This window comes from Cordyceps militaris (assembly GCF_000225605.1).
Source record: "Cordyceps militaris CM01 unplaced genomic scaffold CCM_S00007, whole genome shotgun sequence".
In the NCBI taxonomy this organism is placed as follows: Eukaryota; Fungi; Ascomycota; class Sordariomycetes; order Hypocreales; family Cordycipitaceae; genus Cordyceps; species Cordyceps militaris.
The window spans coordinates 269,089-283,350 of NW_006271975.1; the positions used below are offsets into that span (position 1 = coordinate 269,089).

At 57.0% G+C, this 14,262-nt stretch overlaps 2 protein-coding genes across 2 annotated transcripts; one reads left to right on the top strand and one right to left on the bottom strand.

Moving 5' to 3' along the window:
* Positions 1 to 7,138: 7,138 nt before the first annotated feature.
* Positions 7,139 to 9,378, bottom strand: CCM_08305 (non-hemolytic phospholipase C precursor, putative; the record flags this gene model as incomplete). Its single annotated transcript, XM_006673444.1, has 6 exons — positions 7,139 to 7,765; positions 7,814 to 8,121; positions 8,169 to 8,555; positions 8,641 to 9,047; positions 9,117 to 9,199; positions 9,259 to 9,378. The coding sequence occupies 6 exons, from the start codon at positions 9,376 to 9,378 to the stop codon at positions 7,139 to 7,141; spliced, it is 1,932 nt and encodes a 643-aa protein (XP_006673507.1).
* A 2,249-nt stretch (positions 9,379 to 11,627) lies between these two features.
* CCM_08306 (ferro-O2-oxidoreductase) lies at positions 11,628 to 13,929 on the top strand (the record flags this gene model as incomplete). Its single annotated transcript, XM_006673445.1, has 8 exons — positions 11,628 to 12,009; positions 12,066 to 12,200; positions 12,235 to 12,343; positions 12,390 to 12,588; positions 12,632 to 12,783; positions 12,828 to 13,046; positions 13,093 to 13,543; positions 13,603 to 13,929. 8 exons carry the CDS (start codon positions 11,628 to 11,630, stop codon positions 13,927 to 13,929), a joined length of 1,974 nt encoding a protein of 657 aa, XP_006673508.1.
* Positions 13,930 to 14,262: the final 333 nt, after the last annotated feature.

The following is a 14,262-nucleotide window of genomic DNA, read 5'->3' on the forward strand; positions in this document are numbered from 1 at the left end:
GGTGGCGTAAGTTGTGATTTTCACCATTCTTTATCGCCTTGCAGTATCAGCTAGCACTACTATTCCCCTTGCACGCGAAACCCGACGTCGATCGGCACAGACTGGGCTCGTCATCGCGGACCGAGATCACGACACAGCTCGCGCCGCGCGCATATACTCGACTTATCTCAACCATCTCCGATAAATCCCAACGCACCCAGCACTGCTAGACATTTAGCCACACCTCTGAAACATCCACGAGCCCACGGTCCGGAATTGCAATCTGCAGTTATCTGGCCCTCATCCTTCACCATGCGGCATCTCCAATCTCATCTCCTCTTGGCTACCTGCCTCCTCGCCAGCCAAGTCCTCCCTGCCGCCGCCGCATCTCAACAGCCGCTCTTCGACGTACCCCGCGCTCCCGAGCCCACCCGCTCCTCCCCCCTCATCGAGCTCCACAAGTCGCTCGTCGAGATCCCGTCCCTCACCGGCAGCGAGCACAACGTGACCGCCTTCCTGCACACCCACCTAACCTCTCTCGGCCTCACCGTCGAAACCCAGCCCGTCACGCCCTCGCGCGCCAACATCCTCGCCTACCTCGGCCCCTCGCGCGCCTCCCGCATCCTCCTCACCTCGCACATCGACACGGTGCCGCCCTTCCTGCCCTACCGCCGCCTCAACAGCACGCTGTACGGCCGGGGCTCCGTAGACGCCAAAGCCAGCGTAGCCGCGCAAATCGCCGCCTTTTCCGGCCTCGCGCGCTCTGGGGCGATCCGCGCCGGCGACGTGGCGCTGCTCTTCGTCGTCGGCGAGGAGCGCGGCGGCGCGGGGCATGCGCGCCGCCAACGACCTGCGCCTCGCGTGGGAGGCCGTCGTCTTCGGCGAGCCGACCGAGCGCCGGCTGGGGCCCGCGGGGCACAAGGGCGGCATCGGCTTCACGCTCACGGCGCACGGGCGCGCCGCACACTCCGGGTACCCGGAGCGCGGGCGCAACGCGATTGACGCGCTGGTGCGCGCGCTGGCTGCGCTGCAGCGCGTCGACTGGCCAAGTAGCGAGGCGTTTGGCGAGACGACGCTCAATGTCGGTGAGATTCACGGCGGCGTGGCGCCGAATGTGGTTCCGGAGCGGGCGAGCGCGCGCGCGGCCGTGCGCATTGCGGCGGGCGAGCCGCAGCTGATACGGAGGCTGGTGCGGGATGCGGTGGCGGCGGCGACGGCGGATGTAGAGGTGGAGTTTACGGCGGGGATTGGGCCGGTGCCGATTGATCATGATGTTGAGGGTGTGTGCTGCTGGCTGGATTCTGACTGCGGTTGTTGTTTTGCTAACGGTGAATAGGGTTCGAGACGGCGGTGCTCAATTACGGGACGGATATCCCGAATCTGCACGGCGCGCACAAGAGATACTTGTACGGCCCGGGGACGATCCTGGTGGCGCACTCGCCGGATGAGCATGTTGAGCTGGGAGACTTGGAAGAGGCGGTGGAGGGATATAAGCGTCTTATTCGGGAGATTTTGAAGAGAAAGGTAGGCGCGCCGTAAGTCGGGGTACCATCTCGTAATGGCTTGTCATTGCCATCAGTAGAGTTTCGAGTCGAATGCTCCATCTCCTGGGAAATCCACACTAGCAGCTGCCTCTTTATTAAATTTGCCATGTTTAAAGCCAAGACTTTGTCTACAAAGGCGTCTTGGCCTTTTGGTGCAGAATGCTCGCTGTCTGTGGTGGGTGCGCGGTACCAACAAGACCTCACTCATTATCCTCGACCACCCTCCATGCTTCTTGTGAAAAAATAGAAATCTACGTAAATCATTATTCATTAAATAACATTAACCATCCAGCAGTGGGCCTATCGTTACACCAACAAGTGCATCACTGTTACCGCGGCTCCGAGAAACGTGGAGAACCCAGTCCGGTCCCACAGCGGCTCGCGGCAACGGTGCGCCGTCCGACCTCGGGCAGTCTTTATATAGCCCCCGCGCTCCCCTCCTCCCGCACCCATCCCCCTTCCATCAATCCCTTTTTCAAAATGTCCATCAACACCATCTCGCCCTCGACGGGGCTATCCGTCTTCACCCACCCCGGTGTCTCGGCGTCCTCGCTCGCCGCCGCGCTCTCCGCCGCGTCCGCGTCTTTTGCCCGGTACCGGCGCACCACGCTCGCCGAGCGCAAGGCTTGGGTCGTCGGCGCCCTCAACCACCTCGCGGGCCTTAGGGAGACCCTGGCGGCCGAGCTCACGGCGCAGATGGGACGCCCGGTGGCGGCGGCCGGCAGCGAGATTGACACGATGCGGAAAAGGGCCGATTATCTGCTCGAGATTGCGGAGGAGGCGCTGGGGGATATGCCGGGGCGGAAGGAGGAGGGCTTTAAGCGATGGACGAGCCAGGAACCGGTCGGACCGGTCTTGATTGTCTCGGCGTGGAATGTGAGTTCACCAAGTTCGACCACAAGCATCAAGAATGGAGACTCAGTTGTGACAGAGTGTCAATGCGTGCACGGCTTTCAGAAGTAAAATATTCAGGCTAACAACAAGACAGTTCCCCTATCTCATCACCATCAATACCATCGTCCCCGCGCTCCTCGCCGGGTGCCCTGTACTTCTCAAACCATCCCCGCAGACGCCCCTCGTGGCCGACCGTTTCCTCGCCGCCTTTGCCGCGGCCGGGCTGCCCGCCGGCGTGTTCCAAGTGCTGCACACGGCGAGCCTCGAGACGCTGCAGCAGGCCGCGCAGCACCCGGCCGTGCGGCAAGTCTGCTTCACCGGCTCCACGGCGGGCGGGCTGGCGATGAAGCGGGCGACGGCGGACAGGGTCGTCGGTGTGAATCTGGAGCTCGGCGGCAAGGATCCGGCATATGTGCGCGCCGACGCCGACTTGACGTGGACGGCGGCCAACATTGTCGACGGCGCCGTCTTCAATTCGGGTCAGAGCTGCTGCGCGATTGAGAGGGTGTACGTGCATGCGGATGTGCATGATGCGTTTGTGGTGGCGCTGCAGAAAGAGCTACAAGGGTGAGGGTTCCTTTCACGACACTGCAGAGCGCGCTGACAGGAGTAGATACAAACTCGGCGATCCTGCGGACAAGACGACAACGATTGGTCCCGTAATTTCCGCAGCGGCCGTCAAAGCCATCTCTGCCCAAGTCGACGACGCTCTCAGCAAAGGCGCCGTCGACGCCACGCCCATCAACGCCTCGTTCCAGAACCTACCCGCCACGGGTAGCTACGTCGCGCCGCGGCTGCTCACCAACGTCAACCATTCCATGGCCGTCATGACGGCCGAGACGTTTGGTCCGCTCATCCCGGTGATGAAGGTGGGCAGCGACGAGGAGGCAGTGGCGCTCATGAATGACAGCACGTACGGGCTGACGGCGAGCATCTGGACGCGCGACGTGGCGCGGGGCGAGGCGATTGGCGAGGACGTCGAGGCGGGCACCCTGTTTGTGAACCGCTGCGACTGCCCGAATCCGGCAAGTTTTGACGTGAAAAAAAAAAGCAGATGTGCGGATACTAACGTGGCGATAGGATCTTGCGTGGGTGGGCTGGAAGGATTCCGGTCTGGGCTGCACCCTGGGGCCCCGTGCTTTTGATGCGTTTGTGAAGCTGCGTAGCCACCATATTCGCTTGACTCACGGATAGCCGGTGCAGTCCTGTACTTCCGTAGGGCCGAGTTTCGTAGTGCGAATACACCTTGGGTGTTTGCCATGTCTAGCTGTAGCGTCGTGGGTGATGATGGGCTGTTTGGAGCAATTGTGAATACACCAAGATTTCAGGCAAACGAGATCCAGACCTGGCGCTCCTGCATTACCTCGGACAGCTTCCAGGGACTCACATCCTCTGGTGCCTTTGTCCAGACATGCTCGAGTAGGATCAGCGTCTCCTTCATGTTCCCCAGCCCAATCGTACCGTGCATATCCTGCAGCCGTTCCCGCAGTACCTGCTGCACGTCCGCATCCGTCGTGCAGCACCCAATGACCGTCAGGGGCCAGCAGAGACTGGTATTGATGCGCAGGGTAGCGGGGAACTGACTCAGAAGCGACATGGCCTCGGCAACAGCACTGGCCATGAGGCCCCGATGCGCCGTGTTACCGTGCGCCTGGTGCGGGGTGCCGAGAATACTCCATAGATAAAGCAAGACACCCTGCTTAAAGACCAGACCGGCCAGGCGCGAGTACGGATTGACAGCCACGTCGGGAAAAAAGGCCATGATTTGCGCTTGCAGCATACCAAAGGTGATGATATCGTCCGGCTGCGGGCACATCGTGCCATCTACGGCGGCGCGGGTGCCCATGATGCGGTGGCCGAGGTGGTACACGTGCGGGATGATCAGCAGCAGCTCGAGCCAGCAGCCCGACAGCTGGCCGACGTAGCCCTTGGCGATGAGTGTGCGGGCCAGCCCTTCAATCGTGGGACCGAGCTCCGGCGGCGCGCGCTGCGGATCCGTCGACATGATGCTCGTCACCGTCATGTGAATGGCAAACTCGACGAGGAAGTCCGGCAGGTCGTCGGGAATCTCCGACTTGGGGCGCGTCAGCAGCAGGTTGAGCATGGACTCGGAAGCGCGAAGGTGGTCAAAGATGGTGCCGTGGACGTCGCCGCGCGCCACCTCGGTCAGGCACAGGATCAGGCTGCCGACAGTCAGGGCCAGGGTATTCTCTTCCTTGCCCGACACGTACTCGCCGACGACGGTGCGGAACATGCGCAGCGAGTCGGTGTAGTAGTGGTGGGCGACCTCGGTGCCGGCGCCGGCGCCCCCTTCGGCCGACTGTCGGTGCGATGCGCTCTGGGCGAGCAGCAGCTGCAGGACGAGCGGGTTGGCAAAGGCCAGCGGCACCAGCTTGGCGATGAAGGGATTGACGTCGGTCGAGCCGTTGCCCATGCTGTTGGCGGTGCGGGTAAGGTAGTAGCTCAGCAGGTCCGACGACTCGCGGCCGTGGTTGGGCAGCAGCGACAGGGGCGAGAGCGTGAGCAGGCAGGCCGGGTCTGCGTCGAGGGCCATGGTGGAAATGGTGAGGGCTCGCGAGTCGGAAAAGAGGTCGGCGTGGGAGTGGGATGAGGCGGGCGACACGGGCAGCATGGGGGACGTGTCGGGCCCGTACTCGGCCTCGACGTCGGACGCCAGCATGTCAATGTCCGAGGCGGCGCCATGGCCGCTGCTGCTTCCCGACGACGACGAGTGCGAGTGGGCGCGGTGATCCCTGACGACTGGGTCGCGTGCCGTCGTTGTCTCAAGCGTCTTGTCCGTGAACGAAGCGGCGCGGGGCTTGGAGGCTTTAGCGGCAGCAGCCGACGACGGAGGATTCTTGGTGCGCGTCTGCAGCGTCGTGTTGCTCTCGGTGGGCCAGGTGCACTCGAGATGATTGCGCCGGCAGCCGCTGCACAGCGGTTTTTCCTCATTGCACTTCTTCTTGCGACGGCGGCAGGTGAAGCAGCCTGTCCTGCTGCGGATAATAGGCATGGCACGCATGGCGTGGGATGGGGGGGAGGGGTGGGACGGATCGAACAACGGAGGTGGTGAAGCAGCGCCGCAGGCCGGTTGAGCATGTGTTACTGAAGCATGTTTTTGCAGACGATTTCTGTCATGAGCCGTCGCGGAATACAGAGGTCGGGTATGATTGTGCAATGGAAGAAAAAGAAGGGGAATGGAAGCCTTGGACGATGGGGGGACAAGCTGCATCAGATGTGGAAGCGGGGAAACGGTCGTGGTAGCTCGAGCCGAAAATCTTCTTTCCATTATGAAGAGACAGTGGTGTACCTACAGAGGGTGTAAGTAGGGCGTCTTGGCGCGGTTTTAGGGCGTCCAGGTGCAGCTTTAGTGCATTTGGGTCATTCCTCAGACCCCTGGACCCCATCTGGTCCCTGTACTGGTTCCCTGTAACTAGTGGCGTCGGTAGGGCGGACTGATGTTTGAGTTTTTCAGCATCAGACTAAATAAGAGTAATACGTACAAAATGCTAGAAATTTTACAAGTCAACGACGACGAGAAGGCTGTCATCACTACAAATTACATCGTCCATTTTCCTTGGCTCCGTATCGCCATGTCTCACCCCGGCGCTTCCAACGCACCACACCCCCAACACTAACCTCACTGATGACATACTCCGTTGATCAACATGATAACACCGCAAAGACAACGCGACTTGGGCTCGCTCGCCAACACCTTCCAATCTGATATACCCTCGCAGCGCCATAAAATTAACCTTTTCCCCATTCCACACCTCTCAATAGCCGTATCCTCACGGCAATACAGACACCCCAGTCTCCGCCCTCCCACGGCCCGGCTGTCGGCGCCGCTAGCCATCCCTCCTCCCCGGTCCACGATAATACACAGAGAAACGCCGGGCAGATCTGGGGTAGCATCGTGACTGATCAAATCTCCCCAGCGCGCAACAGATGTAAAATATCCATCCATGTGCAGCATCTATATTCTAGAAGCAAAAGCAATACTCCATCTCCCGCCCAGTTGCTGGCAACGATACTGCAATCAACAGCCAGCTAGAAGAAACGTGGCAGCGCGCACCGAAACTAGCTCGCAGCCCACATCCACGTCTCCAGCGCGGTCCAACCTGTGATTGGGCATCCACCAATCCTGCCCTCCCCTGCTGAGACTGCATCTAAGCGATGCCCCCTCATCCTCCCTCCTGTTGCTTGCTGCATCACCAACACATCAAGCTAGTTAGTCATGATGGCCGACTCATGAACCTCAGCTTCTCATCGCATCGATCGCCTTCCCGAGAGAAAGCTTGGTCTCCCTCAGCCCTGCACGGACCCCATCAGGGCTTCAAAACAGACAAGGCACCACACAACCAACACGAAATGGTACGAGGGATAACTACTGGAAAATGCCGCTGTTTGTATTCAATGTTATGCTAGCGCAATATATACCAAATTCTAAAAATAAAAGACGCCATGTACACCTCATCCAGGCCGCGTCGAGCCTGGCGTCCGCGCAGAATCCAGTCTCCCTCCATGAGTTCTAAAATACTCGCTTTTCAGGGCATCGGCCCGATCAACATGCGAAAACCCGCAAAGGAGGCAAGAACGCCCCATAGCGTGCCTTGTAGCCAGGAAATCTATATCGGCCCTTTCATGCCGGTCCTCGCCTCTCCACAATGAGACGTGTGACGGGTCCGGGTGAATCCCTTCATACCCCTCCCTCCCTCGCATCAAGACTTGTATGACACGGCATACGCAGTAAACTTGGTGCCGCCTCCGCTCCAATTCACTTCGCGCTTCGCATTTCTGCTCCGGGTAACCGTTACTGCGCGCTTCTCACCCGCCCCCGAAAGACTGTACGCAGCTGTGTCGGCGTGGTAGTCGATAGTAAACGTCTGCGCCTTGTTCTTGTCAGCCGTCAGTCTGCTGCCTGACTGAATGTATTTTTTATCCTTGGCGGACTGCAGGTGGAATGTATTCCCGTAGTCGGCCAAGCTGTGCAAGATCCAGCGCTGCTCAATCTTGTCGTGCCTGTGGTTGCCCTTGCTAATACCGACAGTGTTGCCAATGTTGGTCAGCGCAAACCCATCAGTCTCGAATACCACGTAGCGCCCTTCAGTCGGCTGTCCACGCATAGTCTTGAAACCCTCTTCCACCAGCGACGCCATATCTTGCTTTGCATTCGCCTCGCCATACGGAATCGGAGGTCTGTTTCCAATGGCATGTTCCTGTAGGCATCGGGCCGGCCCGACCCACGGGCCTTGCAGTGAACCAAGGCTCAGGTTACCGTTCCACGGCTTGTCTGGGTCCGTCTCAGGCATGCGAACAGAGGCAATGGGCGGAACGGAATAGTCCGTCTAAAACGTCAGCGTATTTTCTGCTCATCTTAAAACGAGACTACTCACGTGACGAAAATCAAATGCATTCACCAAATTCGACATGTGCTTGCGTCGCCAAGGCGTAATGTTGGCCGTCTCTACGTCGTACCCGTTTGCTTTGGCCCAGGCTTCAACAAACATGATGTCCGACGTATGGTCCGACGGCTCGGTGAATACGTTACCGCCCCGCGTCCATGGCGAGATGATGTAACGCGGCGCCCGCCAACCAGGCCCAACAGGGCTCTCGCCACCTAGCGAAGGGACGTTGAGCCATTCGCCGGGCGTGTCTTTGGGTGCCACCTTTGGCACCACATGGTCCGCCCAGCCACCCTGCTCTGAGTAGTGTTAGCAAATGGCCAGGGCAGCGGCAACGACAACGTACCATCGTAGCTGACAATCAGAATCGTCTCGTTATAAGCAGGGCTGCCGGTTATGGCGTCTACAACCTTCTTCTGCAACCAGGCACCATCGATAGGCATATTGGGCGGGTGCTCCGCAAGCTCCTGCGGGCCGACAATGATGCTAACCTGGGGTAAGGTGCCGCGTAAAGCAGCGTCGTAGAACGCGTCGAGCCCGGGGTACGAGTTTCCCTTGTCACGCAACGCGGAGCCGTTGGCAGCCTTCTGGTATTGTTCAAAGTAGGCAAGCATATTGTCTTCAAAATTGTCAAAGTCCTGCCAAACCTGCCAAGAGACGCCGGCATCCTCGAGGTGTTCGGGAAACGTCTTCCAGACGAAAGGAAAGCAGTTGATTTTAGGTTGCTCGCAGCCTGTCGAGTTAGTAAGTCGAGTCTAAAATACGGGGTTATGCGCATACGAGCGCAGATACGCCATCCGCAGTAGTTATGCACTCACCAGGAGTAGCAGTGTTGTCAATGATGAGACCACCCTCGCCCTTTGGATTAGTGGGCGATCCGGGAATGTTGATCGATCCGCTCATCCACATGATGCGGTTCGGATCGGTGGCAGCCAAGACACTTTGTGTGTTCATATCTAGCAGAGTCCAACCCTCTGCAATGTTAAAATGCGTGGCAATGTCCTGGCGTTTAAAGTATCCCATGGCGTAGCCTCCATCGTCGCTATTCCATGCTTCTGCTTGCGTCCATTTGTTGCCGAGGCCCCCATTGTAGGCTGTGTGCATGGCGTCCCAGCTATTGTCGCCGCCACCCATGCACTGCGTCGAATCTTTCCACTCGCCACCGAGGTAGTTGATGTGCCACGGCGTTAGTGTATGCGTACCATTTCGAGCTTTGTTCATTTGCCTTGCAACGCCGTTAGATGGTCCTTTTATCGCGTGCGTAATAGTAGATTTGTCTGTGGGTAACACTTACTGCTCAAAGACCGAGTATCCATCGTCGTTGACCTGGACATTGGGATCGCCAAAGCCCCGAACACCAGCCATGGTGCCAAAGTACTGTGTATAAATTAGCAAAGCGCAGGCACGGAGATGTAAGATTCAGAGATGTTACTTACATGATCAAACGAGCGGTTTTCTTGCATGAAGAGGACAATATGCTTTACGTCGGCGAGCGAAGTGGCTCGGACGGCCGCGGCCGCCAGAGTTGCCCACAGAGGACTGTTGGTCGGCCTCATGTTGTCCGTGGGTCAAGAACTAGGACTTCCAAATGACTAGAGCGCAAGTAGAACAAGGTGGCAGAAAAATATGGAACTGATGAGACTGTGAGGTTCAGACGCGGCGAAAGCGTCGTTATAACTAGGGCAATCGTGACCTGCAGGTGCCGGGTGTCACGGCAGACCAGGATCAGCTCCAGTGGAATCGTATCATGCGTGGACAGATTGATTGCAACGTTTCAGACGGTTTGGTAGAGAAGGGAGCGAATAATGAGCAGCACGTCGGGCTGGAGCAGCTCAACGGCGGCCGTGGCATTGGATAGCAATCATGTGCACTCGGGGTGGTCACTGGTCTTGGGGCTGTCGAGGGTCCGAAGCGCAAGAGTGGATCAAGTGAGACAGTATTATTCAGAGCGGATAGAGAGCGAGAGAATGCGACGAGTGTCGCGAGGCCGGATAGGCGTGCCGCGATAAAGGGGAGCGCGAATCGTCGGAGGTCGTCTTTGGCTGTTGTGTGGCCCGTATGGAGCTGTCGGTCTAGTGTGGATAGAGTGGATGAAGGAAGTGCGGCCAGAAGCAAGTAATAGGGTCGCGTCGTTGTATCGGTCGCGCCGTGGTATTATTACGGCATAGAGAGGAGGTTCTGCGAGCTGGCGCGTCGTCAAGTAGCGTCGGTCTGTGGATGTGGGATGTGAGATGGCGTCAGAGCGAGCGTGGGGATGGTTGAGCTAGCTCGGCGCAATCTCCGTCGGCTCGCCACACCGGCGCAACGTGTAGCGTAAGACTGCAGCAATTAGGAAGGTGACAAGCTGGGGGTCTTGCCGGGGTGAGGGGACGAATTGAGTAGGATAATCAATGATCAATGGCGGTCTTAATGATGCCTGGTGGTGATGGTTGTACAGGGCAAACGGATGGGCACAGTAGTTAGTGGTTGGCGCAGACGGTGCGAAGAGTGCGGCGCAGCGTCTTGGCTAGGATGCTGACCTTGTGCTATTCTAGGTAGGGACGAAATAACCAGCACTGCGCATGCAGAAGCTCAGCATACTCAGGGTTGAGATATCGTCTTTTTTATGTGGAAATTGTATTGTATTAATTGGATTAATATCCAAGCCTTGTGTTGCATCAGCCTGCGCAGTGGCAGCGTACAGTGAGAGCACCCCAATTCGCACAGTGCTGGCTGAAGGATTGGCTCGGTACCTACCTAGGTACAAACTAGGTACATACCTACACTGCTGAAATCAGATCAGAATCATGCCAGATTCAGGCCATAACGCTTAACGTTCCTCATTCCGACAGTGTTCCGGCGGAAGGGTAATGACAATGGCGATGCAGGGGCAATCTGGATTGTATCAGATGCAGCGCACAGTCGAGTCAATATCAACATACAGCTATTGGTTGACGGATTCGTACCACAACTAGGTATGTACCTTTCTTATATCTAAGGTAGCTGGTAATAATTGACAAAAGACTAGCCACGCTATCGGCCATCCGTTGATATCAGCCGATCTTGCCAGCAACGGCGGCGGCAGTGATTATTGATACCTTCTTTTTTTTCGTGAATCGAAAGAAGTTCATGCTCACTCGTGATCTTGCAGATGCCGAAGGCCTGACAGGTACTAGCCGTAGAGTTGCAAGGACTTGCCTGATCGAGTTAGCCGCCAGACCTGTTTTTAACCATCAATTCACTCTCATCCAAGGCCACAACGAGTCTGTTGCTACCGTCAATGGCCGGTAAACCTTTACGATGCTCTCCAGAAACCAGAAACCCCCTCAGTCACTCGAACCTTGAGCCCCAAATCCCCCCGTTTCAGCGGGACTCCCCGCATACGCCACTGACCAGCGTCGCCGGGCCCGCCGGAGCGGACGCTAGGAAACCAGCTTAGTGGACGTTTCATCTGGTCATTCGTCCCCTGTAACCACGGCCACTCCCACCTCTCAACCCACTGCACAGTTACTGGTCAGATTCAACCACGGCACACGACACTTTGCCTCTTCCACCATTAGCGTTGGCCTGCCCTTTCGACATCTTCACCTCGCCTTACGTTTAGCTTGGTCATCATCAACTTGACTCTTCGCGAATCGCTCTCCCTCCCCTTAACCACGCACCGATTCTCGCACGCTAAGCCCCCCTCGAGTGAACCGCTGCACTGCCTGCTGGATGACGGCCCCGACCCCTTGCTTGCTGGCCTGGCAAGGTAGCTCATGATACCGACCGACACACGAATGACTCGCAGCCTTCAAAAAACAGGCGCTTCCGCCATTCTTCCGTCATGAATTCTGGACCTGAGCATCCGCGCGCCCGTCGATGTCTGCCTGTCATTGCTTTGTGCAGCGGCCTCTTCACCATACTTCTCTCGCTGTTCATGCTTCACGTCTTCAGCCGCAGCACGTCCATACAGCCAGTCGCTGGCCCTATAGAACACCAGGAACCCGGTCCTGAGCTCACAACAACACACGTCGACAACTTCTCTCCTATTGCCACTGCGACGCCAACCCCTATTGTTCTGCCAGACCCAGCTCAAGAAACGGGCTTCATACTACACCCCAAAGACCATTTTGCCAGAGAACCAAAGACGCTGCGTATGACATGGAATGTCACACGCGAATTACGCCAACCTGATGGCGTTGAAAAACAAATATATCTCATCAACGGTACGTCGCAGGTTACTTCGCTCTCTGCATGCCAGTCTAATCATGGCTACCCCCAGGTCAATTTCCCGGTCCTGTCATCGAAGCACGCCCCGGCGACGAGCTCGTCATCAACGTATATAATCACGTCGAAAATGATACCGAAGGCATTGCTGTGCACTGGCACGGCTTGATCATGAATGGTAGCTTATCTGGTCAGACCCTCATAAACCTGGCTAACTTGGTTAGGCGCAAATGACATGGACGGCGTTGTCGGCGTCACCCAATGCGCCATTGTACAAAACAATAATTTCACGTACCGCTTTACGCTAGACAACAAACAGCACGGAACATATTGGTACGTTGTTGTTCCAAACGCCACTACTTTTTTACTAAAAAGACAGGTACCATGCTCATTCGCACCTTCAGAGAGCCGACGGCTTGTACGGTGGCATCGTCATACACAGAGCGGCCGATACAGAAACCGACCTGGCTAGATACAACTACGAACAGGAGAAGCTTCTCCTCGTTGGCGACTGGTATCACTGGCCCGCGACCAGAGTTCTCGAGTGGTTCGACAAGGCAGATCACTTTGGATACGAGGTATGTCGCGGCAGCCGCCCACCTGAACCAAGCTAATTTGTAGCCTGCTCCTGACTCACTCCTCATCAACGGCATCGGAGCCTACAACTGTTCCAAGGCTGTCGCTGCCCGTGTAGTCAATTGTACCATGCTCCAAAAGCCCCGCATTCGCCTACCAGACGGCGACCGCGTGCGCCTTCGCGTCGTGAATACCGGGTACGTTCGTCACTGCTATTTGTGGATGCGCCTAACACGTCTAGTGCTTCTGCTGGACTCTCAATTCGACTTGATCATGGCACCATGGAGCCCCTCGCCGTCGATGGGCACGGTCTGGTAAACAGGTCGGCCTTTGCCGCGGGCGGCTTTGGCATTCTGTACCCGGGCGAGCGTCTTGACGTTGTGCTCGACAAGACAACTATCTCAAAATTAGGTCGAGACAAGAGCTTGGCTAACACTCTAACCATTGAACTTGATGACGGGTAAGTAACGCCGGGTTTCGATGCAGTTCTTTACTAACCAGAGTAGCAACATGCCGCTCAAGAATTATGCACTCACCCGCGTCCAGTCCTTCCCGGTCGACGACGGGGCACCAGGGCAGAGAGCGCTCACCCAGCGCGATGATGCCGTGGAGATGTTGTCGCTCGCCGACCTCAACGGCGTTGCACTGTCAGAGGAGGCCGCCAGTGCAACCAAGCCGGCCGAAACAGCCGTCTTTTACACGACAATAAAGAACCGCGCCACACATGAAAACAGGCCTGCTGGCCTCTTTAACCATTCGTCCTGGATTGTCAAGGATGCTTTCGCGCCGCCTCTGCTGGCCGTCGATGAGGACCAGTGGGTCAATTTGGCGAAAGAGCCCAGTCCACTTCAAAATTTCACAGTACCCGCGTTCAAGACCAACGCCTCGGGAGACAAGATAAGATGGATGGATATGGTTGTTAATAATCTGGATGACAAGGGCCACCCATTCCACCTGGTATGTCCACCGCCCCCATCTCACAGAAAACTCGTGGAATATCCTCTGACCTCCTTTAGCACGGACAGTCGTTCTACGTGTTGGTAAGCCACAAGGGTCGCAAAGGCGAGCAGGGCACTTACAACCCGTTTGACCCCGAGTCCAAGCACGACGACTTTCCCCACATGCCATTTAACCACCTGCTGAAAGATACCGTGTATATTCCCCGCATGGGACATGTCGTCTTGCGGTTACCATTGACCAACAGCGGTCTGTGGCTCGCCCACTGCCATATTCTTTGGCACCAGGCCGTTGGCATGAGCATGGTGCTGCGCGTGGGTGATGTTGATCAAGACGCAAGGCGGGCGGCGGGTGCGTTTTGTGCCAGTCAAAAGGTGGACTCGTAAGTCGACCGAACGGATAGAAAGAAGGAACTTGAGAGAAACAGCGAGGCGTATTTATCTCTGTGTATATGCGAATACCGCATTTTTCAACTTTACGTCAGCGGGGTGGGAGTCAACGCAGCCCACCGCTGATGGCGACTAGGGGTGCGCAGTGAAATATGACTCGTTGCAATTGACGTATTGAAGGCATCCATACTCAGACCCTGGGGAAAATTCGATCGAAGCAACACGAAACTGTCGCGAGCGGAAGGATCCAAAAAATCTACGAAAAGTTGTGCAATTTATGGCAGCGGCGTCACCTTGATGGCCGTGACATCACACTCTCATGCCAAAGCG